At 41.4% G+C, this 21,050-nt stretch overlaps 1 protein-coding gene and 1 long non-coding RNA gene across 2 annotated transcripts in view; both read right to left on the bottom strand.

The window, feature by feature from the left end:
* Positions 1 to 21,050, bottom strand: part of LOC308594797 — a 79,276-nt gene that overhangs the window by 12,549 nt on the left and 45,677 nt on the right. The gene's annotated exons all lie outside the window — the stretch shown is intronic.
* The window catches only part of ARSJ (arylsulfatase family member J), a 39,041-nt gene continuing 28,761 nt past the window's right edge, over positions 10,771 to 21,050 (bottom strand). The window contains exon 2 of the mRNA XM_081208119.1: positions 10,771 to 12,826. Within this exon, the coding sequence (XP_081064245.1) occupies positions 11,434 to 12,826 (1,393 nt within the window). The 3' untranslated portion in view covers positions 10,771 to 11,433. The remainder of the gene's footprint in view (positions 12,827 to 21,050) is intronic.

The raw sequence follows: 21,050 nt of genomic DNA, 5'->3' as shown, positions 1-21,050 counted from the left end.
GTTTGTGCATTTCCCACAGTCTTCTGGTTGGCCCATGTCAGAGCAGAATGCTGGACTAGATAGGCCACTGGTCTGATCCAGCAGACTTTTCTTCTTCTTGTTGTTGTTTAGTCATTTAGTCATGTCCTACTCTTCGTGACCCCATGGACCAGAGCACGCCAGGCACTCCTGTCTTCCACTGCTTCCCGCAGTTTGGTCAAATTCATGTTCGTAGCTTCAAGAACACTGTCCAACCATCTCGTCCTCTGTCGTCCCCTTCTCCTTGTGCCCTCAATCTTTCCCAACATCAGGGTCTTTTCCAGGGAGTCTTCTCTTCTCATGAGGTGGCCAAAGTATTGGAGCCTCAGCTTCACGAACTGTCCTTCCAGTGAGCGCTCAGGGCTGATTTCTTCCAGAATGCATGCGCTTGATCTTCTTGCAGTCTATGGGACTCTCAAGAGTCTCCTCCAGCACCATAATTCAAAAGCATCAATTCTTCAGCGATCAGCCTTCTTTATGGTCCAGCTCTCACTTCCATACATCACTACTGGGAAAACCATAACTTTAACTGTACAAACCTTTGTTGGCAAGGTGATGTCTCAGCTTTTTAAGATGCTGTTTAGGTTTGTCATTGATTTTCTTATGTTCTTACTTGTCATGCAGTGTTGCAAAGTTACAGAACATTGGGTAGAGGAAAGGTAAGCAACCCAATGCACAGATGCCTAGAACTTATATCTGCAATATTATACCGGCAATTTCACATTATATAAGCAGAGGTATAAAAATTTGGAATCCTGCAATCACCTGTCAATCATTGCTTCATCTCTAATCACCTATGGCAGGGAAAGACCCAATAACAATTTGCCTGTTTTTCCACTTCTGGGTTTGTTGTTGTTTTCTATCTCTGCCAGACTTCCTGGCTGTGACCTAACACTTCCCCCTACTGTTCTGTGTTCAGTTAGGATTATTCCCTTACAGAGTCAGACTATTTAGGAGTCGGGACTGATGCCTTAACTGGAACAGAGCGCTGTCAACATTTTCCATTTCCATGACCTGTCAGCTTCTTATTTATTATTTATTATAATAAATGTTCTTTTCTCCTTTTTTGTTAGTTAACATGCACAGAGAGCTGTTAATTTACAGTCAATTGTATTCTGTTCTTTATAGTTCACCTTTGGGGGGAAAGGGAGATGCAGGCGTATCTGCAGGAGGCCTACAGACACCTATAATTTGAAAGGAATCAAAGAAAGAAGAAACATTGGAGCTCAGAAGGCTTCCTCCTCGTCTCTAGTAAGAACGAAATTCTTGTAAACAGAAAGAAACATGAAAACAGCAAGGAAACCCTAATTTATTTATGTCTGCTCAACATGAATTCGTAATAGGATTACATAAAGCACTTTATCTAAGGCAGCTGGATGTAGTCCTTAAGAGGACTCCTCTGTCTTTATGAGGTGCCCAGAAGGGAAAACATCTGTCAAGTGAAGCTTCTCCCCTCCTTCCAGTAGCACGATAGGAAAACCCACATTTGCCACCGGTCTGTCTACCTTGGGAATTTTATTGGTAGAAAATCATGGGCGTAGCCAGGATTGGGGAGGGGGGCGGCATGACAGAGCTACCTGCAACATGATCGGTCAGTTCATGGAAGCCACACCTATCATCCAGTTGCATCACTAGAATGCGCCATAACATCATCCAAATGACCTCAGAGAGCATTTCAGTTTCAAATAATCTGATTATTTCTATTTTTCGTTAAGTACTTTTATTATTATTTGCTTGATTTGGTGGGGGCAGCTGCTCCCCCCAGCTACACCCATGTACAAGATCCCTCTCAATCAAGGTCCAGACATGACAATTGATTTCTGTCACCTTTTTCTAAAGAAGGACACACACAGAAGTCAGGACCAACTTAGATCTTCAAGACTTATTAACAATCCACCAGCTGACGTATGAATACTTACTCTTAAACGAGAAAAGGTATAGCACAGAGAGCTGTCCAGGCTTTTATGGATAAATGTTAAAGTCACAATAATCTGTTTTGATCACGTAATTCACCAAATATAGCAACTGAGCATCGTTTCCTTGAAGGAAAACTTGATGGCCAAACATAGGTAAATTCAGTAGTGTGGGAATCAGGCATTAGGTTTTAGCAGTGCTGCAGCATAAAGTATGATTGGTTGGCAAATGTTTCATCCTTCTCTTTCATGCCCCCCCCCCCTTAGCAATGAAAAACCAATCCAAAGGAAAAACAAATTCCAATTCTTTGGAGATAATCTCCTTGTATCCTATCACGAATCAAACTAAGCACCCATAAGATAAACACCATTGTTACTGCGCCCAATAAATTGGTTTGTAAGGGGGTTTAATTCAACTGCATTTTCAAATGCAGCAAGACCATTCAGACTCGCTGTGATTAGATGAACAGATTAATTACTCTGAACAAGATTTTGGCAAACATGGGTGACTGCATGGTTTCTTTTAAAAAAGAGGAAAGTCTTTGCCTGCTCCTAAAGCACATATCTTTAAGACTTTATTTCTAACAAGGTATCGGGGCTACTTAACAACAACAACCCTACACAAATACTTACGTGCACATCTATAATGAATGCAAATGAATGACCTTTTAAGCAAAGTTTAGAAACCACCATCAAAAGTCTGTGCATGCCTTCTGTTTGGCATAATTTTAAGTTGATTGCACATATGACATTTACTGAAACGAGCATTTCCTAGCCAAAATTTAAAGGTATATGCTTCCAAATTTTACTGCAGTGACATATCAGGTGTAACTACACAATTATGGAAATGAGAAGCCCAAGCAATGAACATTTGCTACATTAAGCTGACATGCAACAGAATATTTGAGAACTTGTCCTCTTTGCAGAATGTGCAAGGTAATGACCATTATAATCCTTGTAAACGATGGAAATCACATGATAATCATTTGACAGCATTCCTGCTTTGCCTTCTTGATGACTGTTATCTCTAAATGTCCCTGTACAATTAAAATGGAGCACATTTTAGTTTGTCCACTCCTACAAAATGTTTATCCCACAATCCCTATGCACTGCAGAAGAATCTGCATGTTACATATAGCAAAGCCCCAAATGTCGTCCCCCCCCCCCAAAAAAGAGAAGCTTTAGGATGTTAGACTTCGAGTGATGGAGGGTAGGATGGGGAGGAAACATGTTAACCCTTTCTTCACTGGCTTCACTCAAATATCCAGAAGCCTGTTACAAAAAAAGGTACCATATTTTTTGCTCTATAAGAACCACTTTTTCCCTCCTAAAAAGTAAGGGGAAATGTCTGTGCGTCTTATGGAGCGAATGCAGGCTGCGCAGCTATCCCAGAAGCCAGAACAGCAAGAGGGATTGCTGCTTTCACTGCGCAGTGATCCCTCTTGCTGTTCTGGCTTCTGAGATTCAGAATTTTTTTTGTTTGTTTTCCTCCTCCATAAAACTAGGTGCGTGTTGTGGTCTGGTGCGTCTTATAGAGCGAAAAATACGGTACTTGGGACAGAGTGGGGTTTGTTTGTTTTTTAAGCTGATTGTTTGTTTGTTTGCTTGCTTAATTTGCATACTGCCTTTCCTCTGAAGATCATAGGACAATTCAAAACATCAAAATACAAAATGAGAACACAATCATCATCATCGTCATCATCATCATCCTCAATAACTCCCCTACCCACAAACACTTTTAAGAGGCCATACAATGTTCAATCAGCCCAAGACCTGGTTAGAAGTAGCTAATAGGGAAATAAAACTACCATGACAATGACAACATCTATCCAGCTTTTCCTTGCAAATGACTCCAGGGTGGCAAACACCAAAACGTTAAAACGACCCAATCAAAAACTAAAATTTAAAAAATACCTAAAACAGTTAACATCTAAAAACATTTCAAAAGAATCACACGCCTAATAATGTCAAGGTTGCCAGAAGCAGTATATTTCAGTTATCAAATGCCTGGATAAACATGAACGTTTTAAAGGCTTCATGCTGCAATATTTGCACATTAAAATCAGAGTGATTTGCAGCATTGAGAAAAGAGTCTGGCACTATGAAGGCTATATTCAGTTTCGCAGGCTTATTTCATCAGTTTGGTGACTTAATCAAATCCAGATTCATTTGAGACACATTTATATACATGCAATTCAGTGCAAACAAATGTAATCCTTTTGTTTTCCTATGTCCGTATCGGGCGCAGATTTGCATGGATAAAAATGTAAAAACTCTGGGCAGATTTTAAAATGTTCCAGATTGCAGTTTGTAACAAAATGTAGGTTTGAAAACCTACACAAAGCATTCCTACATACAAAAAAAGAAACAATTAGAGGAAAATGCCAGAGCGGAAACCAGCATAGAAGCCACACCTGACCACACATTTTAGTTGAGTGTGCACAATTGCACAGGGACTTCGCCGCAGTGAGATGCAGAAACCCAGCCTTCTATTGTTTTTGCAGCCTAATTGAACACATTGATTCCATTGGTCAGAATGGCATTCTATGATTATGTATATCCTTGATGAGCAATGTCTGGAAAAGTTGTTCTAGTTTCTCATCTGTAGGATATTCCTATATGTATGCATTAACCTCACTACACACTTCGGGGTTGATTTTTCATGTTAAAATTAGGCTTGAGGGCTAAGGGTTGGGTTTAATTTAAGCCTTGAACTCAAGCACCAACTTTCCCTGATATCATGTTTGAAAACAACTTGAGCTTTTCCTCATCCGATAGACTGTTTTTAGATATCTAATTATCTTGTGAGAGATGGTATCTCTACCATGTTGCTAGCCAATGATAGCAGCCTTTGAATTCTCCTTTTTTAAAAAAAAAAAAATTAACTACGCCCGTCCATCTATCTATACATCTATCTACATTCAACCATAGTTCTGTTTGGTTGCCTACACAGCCCTCTAATACCGGTAACAACCTGGTGAAGTCATCTCAAGTTCAAAGGCCAGCAGTTCCTTTTCTGGAGAGTAAGTCTGTCTCTCTAGGTTTATCCTTATCTGTTTGTCTAAAGAGCTTTTTGCTCTTGAGGTCACTGGTCTTTTGCAACTTCAGCCAGAGAAAAGGTGATGCAATATGAATATAAGAAAAGCCTGCTTATCTCAATCAGTTGGCTATACTTGTTAGTGAGCATTGATCTATAATTATATGTACCTGAATGGACAATTCATTTGGAATTTATTTGCTGATGAAGATTCATCCTTGAAACAGTTGACTTATCCCAGAAACACTGTTCTGTTCCAGTTCTGTTTGCTGTTCATTACTGCATTCTACACGCAGGGGCGTGGGAAAGGGGGAGGGGCGGGCCGCGCCATGTACCATCATGGAGGGGGGTGACAAATTATCAAGGAACAATTACTGCCCTACTAGGGCCGTTCATAAAAAAACTTTTTTTAAAAAAAATGCCTGCTCCAAAGGTCTTCTCTTACTACACTAGGGATTATATAGCTATATCTGAAATTTTATGCATATCAGTTAATATCTTGACCTTCCTCTACGAAAATAGCTGTTTTCCTATGTTGTGAAGGCTGAAATTTCAATTCAGTGAAGCAAGGTCAAAATATTACCGTATTTTTTGCACCATTACACTCACTTTTTTCCTCCTAGAAAGTAAGGGGAAATGTCTGTGCATGTTATGGCGGAAATGCCTACGGGTGGCATGCCTACGGATTTTCCTCCTCTAAAAACTACGTGTGTGTTATGGTCGGGTGTGTGTTATAGAGCGAAAAATACGGTAACTGATATGCATGAAATTTCAGATATAGCTATATAATCCCTAGTTTAGTAAGAGAAGACCTTTGGAGCAGGCTTTTTTTTAAAAAAAGAAAAGTTTTTATGAACCGCCCTACTGCCCTACCCTCTGCTGGGCTTCCCGGGTCCTGGAAAGTCGGCCTATGTGAAGAAAATGAGACTAGGCCGAGTAGATTAGATAATACAGAGCATGGTGAAATCACAATAAATAAAACCTCCCCTTCAGTAGTTTCAAGCACTACTACAGGTTCCACATAATATCTGTACTCCATTGTTTACTGTGACAGCACCTGCACTTTGGAACTCCCCGCCTAGTGCAGCAAAGCACGTCCCTTTGCTAGACTGTTTTCAGGCACCTGCTAAAAGCATTCTTCTTTAGGCAAGCATACCTAGATGCTTAGGAAGTTGAAGTAATTTCAATCTTAATATTTTAGCTTTTGTATGTTTTAAGGTAGGATTGTTATTTTTTCTTGATTTTACTGCTGTGGTTTTTTTGTTTTTTGTTTTGGTAAACCACTTGCAGGTTTTTTAAAATAAAATAAATAAACAATAAATATAAATAAAATAACACAAGCCAAAACACAATCCATCCTGTTGATTTAAGTAACTGTCTATAGTCACCTACTTGTTATCAGAGGCCCAGAATCCACATTCCTTTGTAAGAAAATATGAAATAAAGTAAAACCATTTTTGCAGACAAAAAAAATCAATAAAAATCAATGGGGGGGAGGGGGTGACAATAAATTTTATGCACCGGGTACCGCCTGACCTTCCTACGCCTCTGTCTACACGTTGGCGTACCCACCACTACAATATTGTTGGACATTATCTATTGAAATTCATCCTGCCTTCGTTGTGGTGTTCCCTGATATTTATTACGTTTGCCATTTCTTGTTTTTGGACTTATACATACATACATTATATGTGGATGTTTATGATTTGTAAATTTTGGATTATGATCTAATAATTAATAATACATTAATAATACTTGTTAGCCACGCATTGCGGTTGAATTTGAGCTGCTCATCTCACTTAGCATCCTGTTCTCACAGTGGCCTATTGGATGCCTGCGGGAAACCCGTAAGCAGGACCAAAGCACAACAGCACTCATCCCCCGCTGTGATTCCCATACACTGGCATTCAGAAACATTACTACCTCTGAACACCGAGGCAGAACAGAGCCATCATGGCTAGTTGCCATCGAGAGCCCCCTATCCTGCATGAATCTAATTCTCTTGCAAATTGCCATGCAAATTGGTTGCCATCACTGCCTCCAGTGGGAGCGAGTTCCACAGTTTAGCAATGCACCATGTGCTTTCTTTCATCTGCTCTGCATCTTCTAACATGCAGCTTCACTGAATGCTCATGCGTTCTAGCACTATTGAGAAAAAACTCTTCACTTTCTCCAAACCATGCATAATTGTAAGTTTCTATCGTGTCAACTTACTCACCTTTCATCCAAACGAAAACGGCTGACATGCTGCAACCTTTTCCTTCTCATCTCCTTGATAATCTTGGCTGCCCTTTTCTGAACCTTTTCCAGCTCTACAACATCTTTTTCGAGGTAATGCTCTTCAACCAGGTCTTTTCTAATCCATTTAGAGCCAAAGTTGAGTCAATTTAACTCATAAAGGGCTGCCTATTTTTTCTGGCAGGACTTGTGTTGTCAAAGAACCTATTAGACAAGCAGAAATGCAGAAGACAAACAATTCCTCCCATGCAGATGCAGTGATCTGAAAACCTTTACCTAAGGTTTCGCCAGATGACCTGTTTATTGAGCATTCATCCTGAATTGCTTGAAGGGTGTTTATACACTTTCCCGTTAATCCTTTGCTCATACCACTCTTTTCAAGGAATTTCCCTGCTATCCCTGACCACAAAAAGTCTGTTTCCTTTTTAAAATGTATACGTTGTGCTAGGGCAACAGAATGCTTTAATCCTTTTTAATTGTTCAAGGCAAAATTTATGTATGCACTTAACATGAACTAATGTGTCTTGAGGCACCATGAACTTGCTACACTCCTCTAGCTGTTAAGACACAGGAGACTATACATCTAATTTATCTCTTGGCTTTCCTCCAAGGTGGCGTATGCTCATTTTATTCTCATGGCAACATGGTGATATTGATTAGGCCGAAAGAGCTTAGCCTAGCCAAAGTTTGCCTAGTGTGCTTTGTTTCTGAGCAAAGATATGAACCTAAGTCTTCCACAGCAAAAACTGTGTCAATTACACCAGACTGGGTCTGTTCTTAATTGTATATTAAAGAATGGTGATCTGCAGAAATTTATTTTAGCATTAGGTTTCAAATAAATGCAGTAGGCTGTATAGTTTATTTTGCTGGTGACTGTTGCAGAACACACTAATTGGATAAACAGGATTTATCGGTTCCAGGCTTCAGCTTGTAGAGTACGAACTCATCGTGTTGTGGTCTTTCATCTCATTGTTCTCTCATTCTTTTTACACTGCTGTGCAGTGTTGATAATGGAGAGAGTTCCAGAACCCTTGGATCTAGAGGCCCAGTGCAAGAATACGACTTTTGTACCTTGAATGGAAACTTTGCAGAGATAGTATTTCTTACCTGTGCAAGGTATGCATATGTGTTGGTGTTCCCAGACTAGTGTGACTAGTTCATCTTTTACAGACCTGATCCTACCCTCTGAGAAGGTGTCCAAAAGAAAGGAATGGGGGTTAATTTGAGATCCAACCCCCAAGAATATCTTTCTCTTGTGCCCTTGCAATCACAGTCCCTACTGAAAGTCCTGGACGCAATATAGCAAGAGTGGTTAATGAGTTAGAAATTGCTTTATCAAATGTTGTTTATAGATTCATTTTTGTGAAAACAGTAAAATATTCATTTACCAGTGATTTAGTACCAACCACAATTAAGGAACAGAGGCAATTGGCTTTCTAACCATCTTCTCGTCTTCACCTGCTTTGTGAGGATAATGGTGAAGGTTTCTACTGACCAGGGTAAGGTGGAGATAAGTGTCTGCCCAAAGCAAAAAGCCCAATTTCCATTTTCATATAAAAGTTGCAAAACCATTTCAAAATCTGAAAACTGGGTTGTTGTTGTTTTTAAAAAACTTTTACAAAAAAAGACAACAGAGGCTATTCTGATTATCACCATAAAAATAAACTATTTTTAATAGATACATAAATAAAATGTTTAGAGTTTACCCTTTTTCCATTCCCCCTTCCTCCCTCTTCTTTAAACATCCAAGAGTTTTGCTTCCATAAAGAAAAGTGTGTGACTACACAGCCAGATAACCACTTTAACATGCTTGCAGACAAAACACAGAATGGAAGAATGCACCCAGATAACTCCCCCTCTTACAGTTACTTCTGATTTTACAGTACTTGCAGATTATTGCTACATGAAACAACATTCTCCTAGGAATAACAGTGGACTAACAAATGACCCGCAGGAAAACTATGGCAGCAAAAAGTCATTGGTGGGCTGCACCTCAAAATAAATTATGTATGTATTACAAGCTGAAGTTTTCCACTTGTTCACCTCGCTAATGCTGCCAAGTTACCAACCTGTCACAGTTGTTACTGTTCTCCCCTTGTCTCAGGCCTCTTCTTCCCTTGCTTAGCTTCCTTCACAAACAGGACCTACTACAGACTGTTGTTTCAGGGTGAGACTACCCGTGGACTAGTGAATAGTGAAGGGGTGGGGAACCTATGGCCCTCCAGATGTTGTGGCAGATCCACTTCCATTAGGCCCAGCCAGCATGGCCAATGAAGTTCAGGGATGATGGGAACTGCAGTCCAATATCATCAAGAGGGCCACAGGTTTCCTCTCTTTGGAATAGTGGGAGCTGGCCTTACATCAGCACCCTGAATGGGAAGTTCTGAAGTCTGGAATGGAAAGTGAAAATCCTTATCTTGTTTTCTACTACAGGTGTTGAGGTTTACATAGTGTGGCTAAGGCAGTGGTTTTGATCGCCCTCTTGCATCTCTGCTTCCCAAAGGCTAACACAGCTGTTTATTGCAGCAGCCTTGGTTACAAGCTATCCAGGCAAATGGTGTCTCTGGCTGGATAGGCCCCTGTGAGGCAGTGTGAGTAGGCAACTCTATTTGGGGTGAGAAGCTGTGGCTGCCCAGAGGACTCCCAAGGAGAGGGGAGAACAGAGGAGTCTGAGGGAATACTCCACAAGGGAGGGTGATCAAAAAAGGGTGACATAACTGGGCTCCTAAGCCCCACAGGGGTGCCGCAGAAAGAATGTAGTTGACCAAGGGAGCCGTGGACTCAAAAAGGTTGAAAACCTCTGGGGTAAGGCATTTGCCAAAAACTATTTTCTGACCTCTCTCTCTTCAGCAGAGGAAGCTGTGAACCATATTTAGACTATGCCCATCCATTCATCAGTTGGACATCCTGAATGAGCTTCTTCTCATTATCAGCTGCAGAACGGCTTGTGTTCATGGATCTTTGCCTTCTCCAATCAACAATGGGACCGGGCTGCATGCCTGGCTCTTTCTGCCGCTGGCTACAATCCACACATATAAGCAACCTCTTGCTAAGTCAGTAAGACCTTCTTTTGATATATGCTTCATGGTTGAAGTCTGGCCACCTTACTGCACACAAATCACTTATTAAAGTGAATAGAGAAAGCCTACTTATCTGAAGCTTCATATGTGCTGGAGTGCACACAGCCTTTTGGATTCAGACAGTTGGTATGCAATCTACCAAGCACTGCTGGTGAATACCTTTATAAGGCTGCAATTCTGTGCACAATTCTGTGTATATATTGTATGGGATTGTGCACACATAATCCAGCAAAGAGTTTCAATCTATAACTCTACATCTTTCTGTAATTATAACCATGTATTAGCAGTTTTGTATGTGTGTGCATAGCTTGTTTTTATTGGAAGGAATTGTAGCCTGGCACATTCTGGGAAGGAAAAAAATCCTTTCCAGTTGAAAGCTAGGCAAAATTTAATTAGAAGCAGCTTTTTCACAAGTTATTCAGGCTATTTCTGGTAGCTTAATGGCTGGCTGTGCTTCATCAAGATAACATAAGGGGGCAACTCATTTTAATGTTTTATCCCTTTTTTGGTCTTTAGTTTCTCCCAGCAATGGAGAATATTTTACCAGTTTGGCTTTTTACATGGTTGTTAAAATAAACAGGTGCATTCGAACACATATCACCATGTGTTCTACAAAAGTAGGGTACAGATACAGCATAAGACCACAGGGAGTTGCATTATACCAAGTCAGACCTTTGGTCCACCTAGCTCAGAATTTTCAGCACTGAGTGGCAGCAGATCTCCATGGTTTTAAGATAGGAGAGTCTCCCAGCCCTACCTGGAGTGGCTGGGCGTTGAAAAGAGAATATTCTGCATGCAACACTTTTGCTCTACCACTGAGCTGTAGCCTTTTCCCCTATGGTGTGAGCAATAATGTGTGAGTAATCCTCCACTGTATGGAAGATAAGGTAGTGAGGGCAACTGCATCTGACATATGTCTCTGTTGCTACAATGTAAGACCAAAGAAAAATGGCACTTCTACTGTGTTGGTATGTCTGCAAATTATGAATTTTTGGGACTGTTTTGCTCTGGTTTAGCAATGGACTCTTGAGCCTAAACAGTTACCTGGACGTTTAGCTACCACTACATTCGGTAGTCTTTCTCAGTATGTATGCTTAGGATTGCAGCATAAGAAACCATTGCAAAGCACCTTAGGGAACCACTGAAACTATCCACCTGCAAAGCACCTTAGGGAATGTCCTTTTCTTCTGTCAGGTTTCTTCTTGTTTTTATTTTTATTTTGCTTAGTGTCTGCTTTGTTTTTGCTGGGTTTCTTCTTCTTCTCATTCTCCTTGAACCATGGGCCCCAAACGCCTCCATTAAAATTGGGGTTACTCCTGGGGTCCTTAGGTGGGTATCGGACGGGGACAGCAGTCTTGTTGAACTGCGAAAGCCTACGCAACAGCTGCTTTACCACCTCTGGGTACTTACTGGAAAGGTCCACTCGCTCATATGGGTCAGCTGTGATGTTGAACAGCCACACGGTTTTCCCAGCGGTCCATGAAACTCGTTCGTTGTGCCAGCGACTAGGGCCAACATTACTGAACGACTGCGGAGGGACCCAGTCGCTGTATCCTGGGTTCCCCGTCAATAGTTTCCAGTGGTTCACACGGATCGCTGACTGAATCGCTGTGTTCCATAGCCCAAAGCCAGCTGCCCAGGAACCGTTTTTGGCTTTGGTGTAGATAGGATCAATGTTGTGCAAAATATCCATCCTTGGAGACCGTCGGCCTTCACTTATGGTCTCCCACACGTCATAGCCATCCAGTTCGGTGTCCTCATCAATCTGCCCTTCAGCTAACATGATTAGAGTAGGGAACCAGTCTGTTATGTGGATGAGCTCCTTGCACACACACCCCTTGTTTTTAAGCAGAGGGCTATGAACAAAGCCAACTGCTCGGATCCCTCCTTCCCAGTATGTCCCCTTGCTTCCTCTGAGAGGCCAGTTATTTCCACCGGCTGTTGGCTGCCCTCCATTGTCAGATGAGTAAATGATAATGCTATTGTTATAATAACCATACCTCTTTAATGCAAAAGTCACATTGTTGATAGCTTCATCCAAGCATGCCAGCATAGCAGCATACCTACGTCGGTTTATATTATTTATCGATCGGTAACGCTCGTAATACTTGCCTGGTGCCTGAAGTGGAGAATGGACAGCTTGGTATGCAATGTACAAAAATATGGGTTTCCTGGGGTTATGGGAGGCTAAGATTTGTTGCACTCTTTGCGTGTACATCTGCGTCGAGTACATGCCATTGTCATGATCCCATGCAGCATTGTCATTCTCATACAAGTCATAGCCACACATCCGAGGACTGTCGCATTTGTAATGAGTGTAATAATCGCCGCTGCCCAAGAGAGAGCCAAAAAAGGTATCAAACCCTCGCTGTGTTGGCATGCATTCCTTGCGGTAGAAGCCCAAGTGCCATTTGCCAACCATGTGGGTGGAGTAGCCAGCTTCCTTCAGCTTCTGAGGTAGTGTCACATTATCCAGCGGTAAACAGTTAGGCTGAGTGGGCCTTATGACTGAATGCTGAAGACCAGTATGGATTTGATACCTGAATGAGAGAATGAGAGAGAGAGAGACAGAGAGAGAGAGATATTTTAGACAAAGTAGAAAAATGTAAAATGCATATATGCTACAAAGTCAGGACCTGGAGTGCACAGAGTACCATGAAGCACAGGCCTATGTTTGTTTACTTGGAAGTAAGCGCCACATGGTTCAATGCACAGGAGTAAAGTTTTAAATTGGTGATCTGAGAGATGTCAGATGGAGATTCTGTGTTGCGCACCACAATCCAGGTCTGGCCAAAAATTTATCCATCCCTACTGGCGTCTGTGTTTACCAATTGACGTTGCAAACCAGTATTCATTCATTCTTACTGGCATTTTACCTCACTATTCAACGAGAGAGAGAGAGAGAGAGAGAGAGAGAGAGAGAGAGAGAGAGGCGCACTCTCAGAGCTGTTCACATGTATACAGTACAGTGGTACCTCGGGTTACAGATGCTTCAGGTTACAGACGCTTCAGGTTACAGACTCCACTAACCCAGAAGTAGTACCTCAGGTTAAGAATTTTGCTTCAGGATGAGAACAGAAATCGTGCGGCGGTGGCACGGAGTAGCGGGAGGCCCCATTAGCTAAAGTGGTACCTCAGGTTAAGAACAGTTTCAGGTTAAGAATGGACCTCCGGAACGAATTAAGTTCTTAACCCGAGGTACCACTGTACTGGGTTCTGAGGCTGGAACTAACTTCCAGTATGTATAGGATTGCATTATGAGGATGGTAATACCTTTTAGAAATGGTATCTATAATATATGAAATGTTCTGAAATACAATCAGAGTTTAGGGTAATTGTGGAATTTCTATTAAACAGCAACAACAACATATGTCACCCACATGAATACAAAATAGATTCAGCATGACAATTACTAAGTGGTACTGCAAAGCCAAATCAGTAAACACCCATTTGGCTCAGAAAATAAGGTATTTTTAAGCTGCAGAAGTCTTTCTATTAGTGAGAAAACATACAAAATATTAAGAACTACATAATGCCATGAAGGCTTATGTTTCTCTCACATTTTGACACTATTTATGCATTAAGCATTTCATGTTTCCTCTCTCTTCTTTTTTTAAACAAATGCTCATGCTCCTGAAGAAATTAAACAACTACTTGTGGATCTAGAAATACAAGGACATTAGCATTTTTTTTTATATATTTCCAGGTTGACACCCTAATTATTCCAAAGCACGCTTTATTATTTTCTCCCAATGCATGCACTTACTCAAAGGGTGCCTGAATGAAAACTTGTATAGAAAGCGACTATCACCCAATTCTGATGCTCTCTGGAGCGGTGTGATTGCAATTGTGCAGTGGTTGCTCCCGGCAATGTCAGTGACTTCCACAAATGCTTTGATGTTGATGAAATGGTTATGTGCCAGCTACCAATGCCTGCCCCATCAGGGTGTGTGTTCATTCTAATATTATGCACCCCCACAAATTCTAGCCTTACCACATGGGCAGAAGTTGCAAGTTTTGCCAGCATCAGTATCCTTAAAGCAAATGCTCTGCAGCTGTACACAAGTTGATTTGTTACGCGTCTTACTGACAAAGGTTGCTTTTGGGATTCAACAGAAGACAAGAAACATGTTGTCTGTTTGTTAAAATCATAATGGACAATCTATAGCTGCTCCCTAAAGCACTGGATATGTGTTGGGGGGGAGGGTTAAATTTAAATCTGCAAGCTGAAACAGAAGTATTTTGCTGAATGGACTGAATTCATTATCCCGGCTAATTAGACACTATTTATAAAGAACAAGCACAAGCTAACCAATGATCTAGTAACATATCCTACAGTTTTGCAGGCTTTAAGGGCTGTTAAGAGGTGGGTGATTTGTGCTGTATCTGTAATACTGTATAAATTTTGGGCAATTGTATTTAATTAGATTATTCATTGCCTCAGACCCATCTCTTAGCCAGGACTTTTCGATGATTGTGCTAGTTATGCCAGTTCCACCAATCCAATATAAACTTAGATTAATCTATCATAAGTAGAGGCTTACGTTTATTTAACATAAGGAGAGGTTTACAGTATTTATTCAACAATAGTGGAAGCTTGTTTTACATTAATTTCAATGGCACAACTGTTTGTAGAAACAGTACCATAATATTGCTCCCAGATGGATGCAAATGTTAAGCTAGACTTTGTTGGTTTCTGTGCACATGGAACTTTAGTTAAAGTAGTGATGCAAACACTAACAAAGTGATGTTTGTTTCTGCCAACCAGACTGCACAAGCTTTTTAACAAATGGCTTTAGGCCTGCACGCAAATCAATCATGTACAACTGGATGTAAAATTACATCCCAAACCAAGCTAAGATAAAGAGTTGTAACACATTTATTACAATGGGGCTTAAGTTTGCTTAACTTGGGCTAGAGTAGCGGCATACAGGGCAGTACGAGGATTCCTGCATGGGGGCGCCTCATTCATGCCGCTCAAAATTATGTGCCCTGGGCTCTGGCCCCCCTGCCTCCCACATTAAGCCCTGCATGAGACTAAATCTCAGGGTTGTGGAATTTGAGCCCCATGTTGGGTGAAAGATTCCTGCATTGTAGGCTGTTGGACTAGATGACCCTCAAGGTCCCTTCCAATTCTGTAATTCTATGAAATAACAATAGGCTCATTTTCAGGAATGCCTTACGCCAGGGGCAGGGAACCTTTAGCCCTCCAAATGCTGTTGAACTGCATCTCCCATCAGCTCCAACCAGCATGGTCAATAGTGAAGGCTGAAGGGTGTTGAAGTCCAACACCCATCTGGAAAGCCACAAGTTCCACACTCCTGCAATGTGGTGTAGTGGTTAAGAGCGGTAGTCTCGTAATCTGGGGAACCGGGTTCGCGTCTCTGCTCCTCCACATGCAGCTGCTGGGTGACCTTGGCTAGTCACACTTCTTTGAAGTCTCTCAGCCCCACTCACCACACAGGGTGTTTGTTGTGGGGGAGGAAGGGAAAGGAGAATGTTAGCCGCTTTGAGACTCCTTAAAGGGAGTGAAAGGCGGGATATCAAATCCAAACTACTACTACTACTCCTCCTCCTCTTCTTCTTCTGCCACAGACAGATGCCAATCCAATGCCGTCAGCCCCTTCCTTTGTATCTCTCAGGATCTCCAATGGGAAGCTGCCTTTTTAAACATGGCCAGAGAAAGAACAGGGCTACTTGCCATTGAAGGGTGCAAGTTGACGGGAGCATTTCAAAGCAATGCCCCATTATCTGCCTACCCAGAATGCAGTTTACCTTGAATGCAGAGAAACATTGCCCATAATCCTTTGTGTGTGCACAGACCTTCACATAGGCATATAATCTGAATGCAGGGGAAGGGGGGATAGGGGTAGAGGAGGGTGGTACACACTGAAGCAGGTGGGCAGGAAACAGCACCATTTACTTGGTTTGTACCTGTGAAAGTCAAGATGTGCTTCGAAAATGTATAATGCTTTCCACTGCCCACTGAGCAGAAGCCATTCAATCAGGCTAGCTGAATTGTTTCCATCCCAGCTGGTCATTCAAAGAACTTATCTGAAAAATAAGTCATGTCAGACTAACCTGATCTCGTTTTTTGACAGAATTACAAGCCTGGTAGATGAAGGGAATGCAGTGGATGTAGCCTACCTTGATTTCAGCAAGGCATTTGACAAGGTGCCCCATGATATTCTTGTAAAGAAGCTGGTAAAATGCGGTCTTGACTATGCTACCACTCAGTGGATTTGTAACTGGCTGACTGACCGAACCCAAAGGGTGCTCATCAATGGTTCCTCTTCATCCTGGAGAAGAGTGACTAGTGGGGTGCCACAGGGTTCTGTCTTGGGCCCGGTCTTATTCAACATCTTTATCAACGACTTGGATGATGGACTCAAGGGCATCCTGATCAAATTTGCAGATGACACCAAACTGGGAGGGGTGGCTAACACCCCAGAGGACAGGATCACACTTCAAAACGACCTTGACAGATTAGAGAACTGGGCCAAAACAAACAAGATGAATTTTAACAGGGAGAAATGTAAAGTATTGCACTTGGGCAAAAAAAATGAGAGGCACAAATACAAGATGGGTGACACCTGGCTTGAGAGCAGTACATGTGAAAAGGATCTAGGAGTCTTGGTTGACCACAAACTTGGCATGAGCCAACAGTGTGACGTGGCAGCTAAAAAAGCCAATGCAATTCTGGGCTGCATCAATAGGAGTATAGCATCTAGATCAAGGGAAGTAATAGTGCCACTGTATTCTGCTCTGGTCAGACCTCACCTGGAGTACTGTGTCCAGTTCTGGGCACCACAGTTCAAGAAGGACACTGACAAACTGGAACGTGTCCAGAGGGGGGCAACCAAAATGGTCAAAGGCCTGGAAACGATGCCTTATGAGGAACGGCTAAGGGAGCTGGGCATGTTTAGCCTGGAGAAGAGGAGGTTAAGGGCTGATATGATAGCCATGTTCAAATATATAAAAGGATGTCACATAGAGGAGGGAGAAAGGTTGTTTTCTGCTGCTCCAGAGAAGCGGACACGGAGCAATGGATTCAAACTACAAGAAAGAAGATTCCACCTAAACATTAGGAAGAACTTCCTGACAGTAAGAGCTGTTCGACAGTGGAATTTGCTGCCAAGGAGTGTGGTGGAGTCTCCTTCTTTGGAGGTCTTTAAGCAGAGGCTTGACAACCATATGTCAGGAGTGCTCTGATGGTGTTTCCTGCTTGGCAGGGGGTTGGACTCGATGGCCCTTGTGGTCTCTTCCAACTCTATGATTCTATGATAGGCACTGGAAATTGCTTTTTTCCTTCTCTCTGCTTTTCTTTCGTGTGATGTCCTTCATATTGCATGCCTGAGGGATTGCTTATTATTATTATTATTATTATTATTATTATTATTATTATTATTAATCTGTAAACTGCGTTGAAAGTTGGTGGAAGAGTAGAATTAAAAAATACTTTGAAAAGTGACAATATTTATTCCTATCATACCTTGATACTTAATCAAGATGCTAAACAGGGTTCTTCCAGGCTGTATATTTTAAACAAATGTTTACTAAACTCCCACTGTTTTATCAACCCAGCAACTCCAGGAGAACACGAAAATTTCCAATGTTATAATCATGAAGCTTTGCTCAAGCAGGAGTTGGATCAGTTTAATGCTTTGCTGGGGAATCTTCTATGCCAGGGATGTCCAACCAGTAGATTGTGATCTACCTGTAGATCCCCAGCTGATCCTGATAGATTGCGGAATCCTTATTGTGTACAAAAAGTTACGGGGGAAAAGCTTACAAACTCTGTGCAATCCTCCCCCCCAAAAGCTCAACAACGCTCCTCCTCCCTCCAATGACAATGGGTAGATCACTGCCAGTTTTTTTATGCTGGGAGTAGATTGCAGTCTCTTGGGAGTTGGACATGCCTGTTCTATGCCACGGTATAAGGAGGCATAGCCCAATACTGGCAGGAATACGCTTATTTATTTAGAGCTCTTCAGCCAAAAAGGCTCCCATGCAATCTTACATACAATCAATAAAAATAAGACCCTGCCTGGATGCTTACAATCTCAAACATCAATCATCATCATTATTAGTTTATCATTGATTTTTATTGGGTTTTTTAAATAAATGCTGTAATTATTTGCTTTTAACTTTACAGATACTTTTAAATATCTCTTGCAAACTGCATCTTTCCTACTGAGGCAGCCTGATGGAATAGCTGCTGTCAGGGGACTCTTGAGGGAGAGGGAGGCCTGATAGAGCTGGTCTTTCAGCAGAACGGGATGAAATGAGCCCTGCTTCCTAACTCTGAGGATACTGCGCATTCCCTGCTAAATGCAAAGCTCTCTGGGAGCATCAGAGCCCAATGGAGCTCTGGATGACAGCCTATTTCATCTGCTATCACTGTGACTACATAAATGGCAACGACAGCGTAACAGATGGAAAGCATGTGTATGTGGCTATTGTTTTATTTGCTCTAAGTTCTGGCACAGTTGTAAAACTGAAGCTAATGTTCTCAGCCTTACCATTAATATTGTTCACTTTCTGAGAGGAAAAACCCTGATTGCATAATCAGCTTTCTTAACTTATATTAAATCTATACAGATGGAACACACACACACACATGCACACAAAAGAGAAAGTTGGATGGAACCTAACCTTTGCTTGCCACGCAGACCCACTTCCCCTGAAAACTGAACTCTGAATAAAAGCAGATCTTCCTCTCTGTCCAACGTGAGCATATGCAACTTGAGAAACAAAAGCTTGGGTTATGAAGTCCTTGTACTATGAACTCATGAATAGAAAGCCTCATAAAATGAAGGCTGGCATGTCTAAAGTAATTTAAAAGAACCTCCGTTTCCTTAATTATCAACATGTGTGCCTGCAGGTAGGCCATTTGGGCAGATATGCATCTTTTTAGCAAAATGCAGGCCTGTCATCATTCCACAACATGACTGACAACAATGCTCAAGGGAAACTAGCATGGAAGCCACACAAGTGCTATGAGACCAGAACCATTCTTTGTATTAGCCTTCCCCAACCTACCACCTTCCAATGTTTTGTTTTTTTTTTTTTTATAAAATTTTTTATTGCGTTTCTTTCCATAGGTTAACAGATTTGTTTACACAGCAACATGCAAGAAACATTTTTTTTTAAATATATATGAAGAAAAGTAAAGAAAAAGAAGAAAAAGTTAGGATACTTTCATAACGTCCTTCGACAGCTCATTTTTTGGACCTCCTCACATCCTCTCAGCATTGCATTCATTATTCTAGCCAGTTCAGCAATTTGTTATCTTGTTTCCCATCTTATTATACCTTTAAATTTATTATGTTACCAATTTCGAAAATTTGTAATTTAGTTTTAACACTCTTAATAAACATAATATTTTGTTTCTAATTTGTCTCGTTTTTTTCCATCAATACTTACTTTGTCATTTACTTAAGATAAATTGCAGAAGCATAACGTTTCTTAATCGTGCGCAATCTTAACATTCAAACAACTTATAATGTTTTTGCAAATAGTCCTTAAATTTTTTCCAGTCCTCCTCCATTGTTTCTTCGCTCAGATCTCGAATTCTGCCAGTCATCAGCTGCGTCTGCCAGTCCTCCAGTGTGGGTAAATCTGGTGTCTTCCAGAACTTTGCGATAAGAATCCTAGCTGCTGTGGTTGCATACATAAACAAGGTTCTGTCCTTCTTTGGCACCTTCCGGTCCACCATGCCCAGAAGAAAGGCCTCTGGTTTCTTAGAAAAGGTATATCTGAATACCTTTTTCAGCTCATTATGTATCATTTCCCAAAAGGCCTTTACTTTCGGGCAGGTCCACCAGAGGTGAAAGAATGTCCCTTCTGCCTCCTTGCATTTCCAACACTTATTATCAGAAAGATGATATATTTTAGCCAACTTGACTGGGGTCATGTACCACCGGTATACCATTTTCATAATGTTCTCTTTCAAGGCACTACATGCCGTGAATTTCATACCGGTGTTCCATAACCTTTCCCAGTCCTCAGACATAATGTTGTGTCCTACATCCTGTGCCCATTTTATCATAGCAGATTTAACTGTCTCATCCTGTGTGTTCCATTTAAGCAGCAAGTCATACATCCTCGAAAGTACCTTAGTCTTTGGTTCTAGTAACTCCGTCTCCAGTTTCGATTTCTCCAACTGGAAACCCACTTTTTTATCCATTTTAAATACCTCTTGAATTTGAGCATAATGTAACCAATCTCGCACCTTGTTTTTTAGTTTGTCCTGGCTTTGGAGCTTCCAATTATCTCCAACTCTTTCAATCAATTCCCAATATTTTGGCCAGTAGGCCTCCATATTGGGCCTTTTTTTAGAAATCTTGGCTTCCACTGGTGATAACCACCTCGGGGTCTTGCTTTCTAATAAGTCCTTATACTTCATCCAGACGGCAAAAATTGATTTTCTGACAATATGGTTTTTAAACAGTTTATGAACCTTCGCCTTGTCATACCACAAGTATGCATGCCAACCATAAACATTGTCAAACCCTTCCAGATCTAGGACATCGGTGTTTTCTAACAGAAACCAATCCTTCAACCAGCAGAAGGCTGCAGCCTCATAGTACAACCTTAAATCCGGCAGGGCAAACCCCCCTCTTTCTTTTGAGTCAGTTAGTATTTTGAATTTAATTCGGGGCTTTTTGCCCTGCCAGACAAACTTAGAGATATCCTTTTGCCATTTTCCAAAACATTCCATTCTGTCCACGACCTGGAGGGTTTGAAATAGAAATAACATTT

This window comes from Podarcis bocagei, assembly GCF_964188305.1.
Source record: "Podarcis bocagei genome assembly, chromosome: 9".
In the NCBI taxonomy this organism is placed as follows: Eukaryota; Metazoa; Chordata; class Lepidosauria; order Squamata; family Lacertidae; genus Podarcis; species Podarcis bocagei.
The sequence above is the reverse complement of the archived record's forward strand: the minus strand, read 5'-3'. Positions and strand labels throughout refer to the sequence as shown.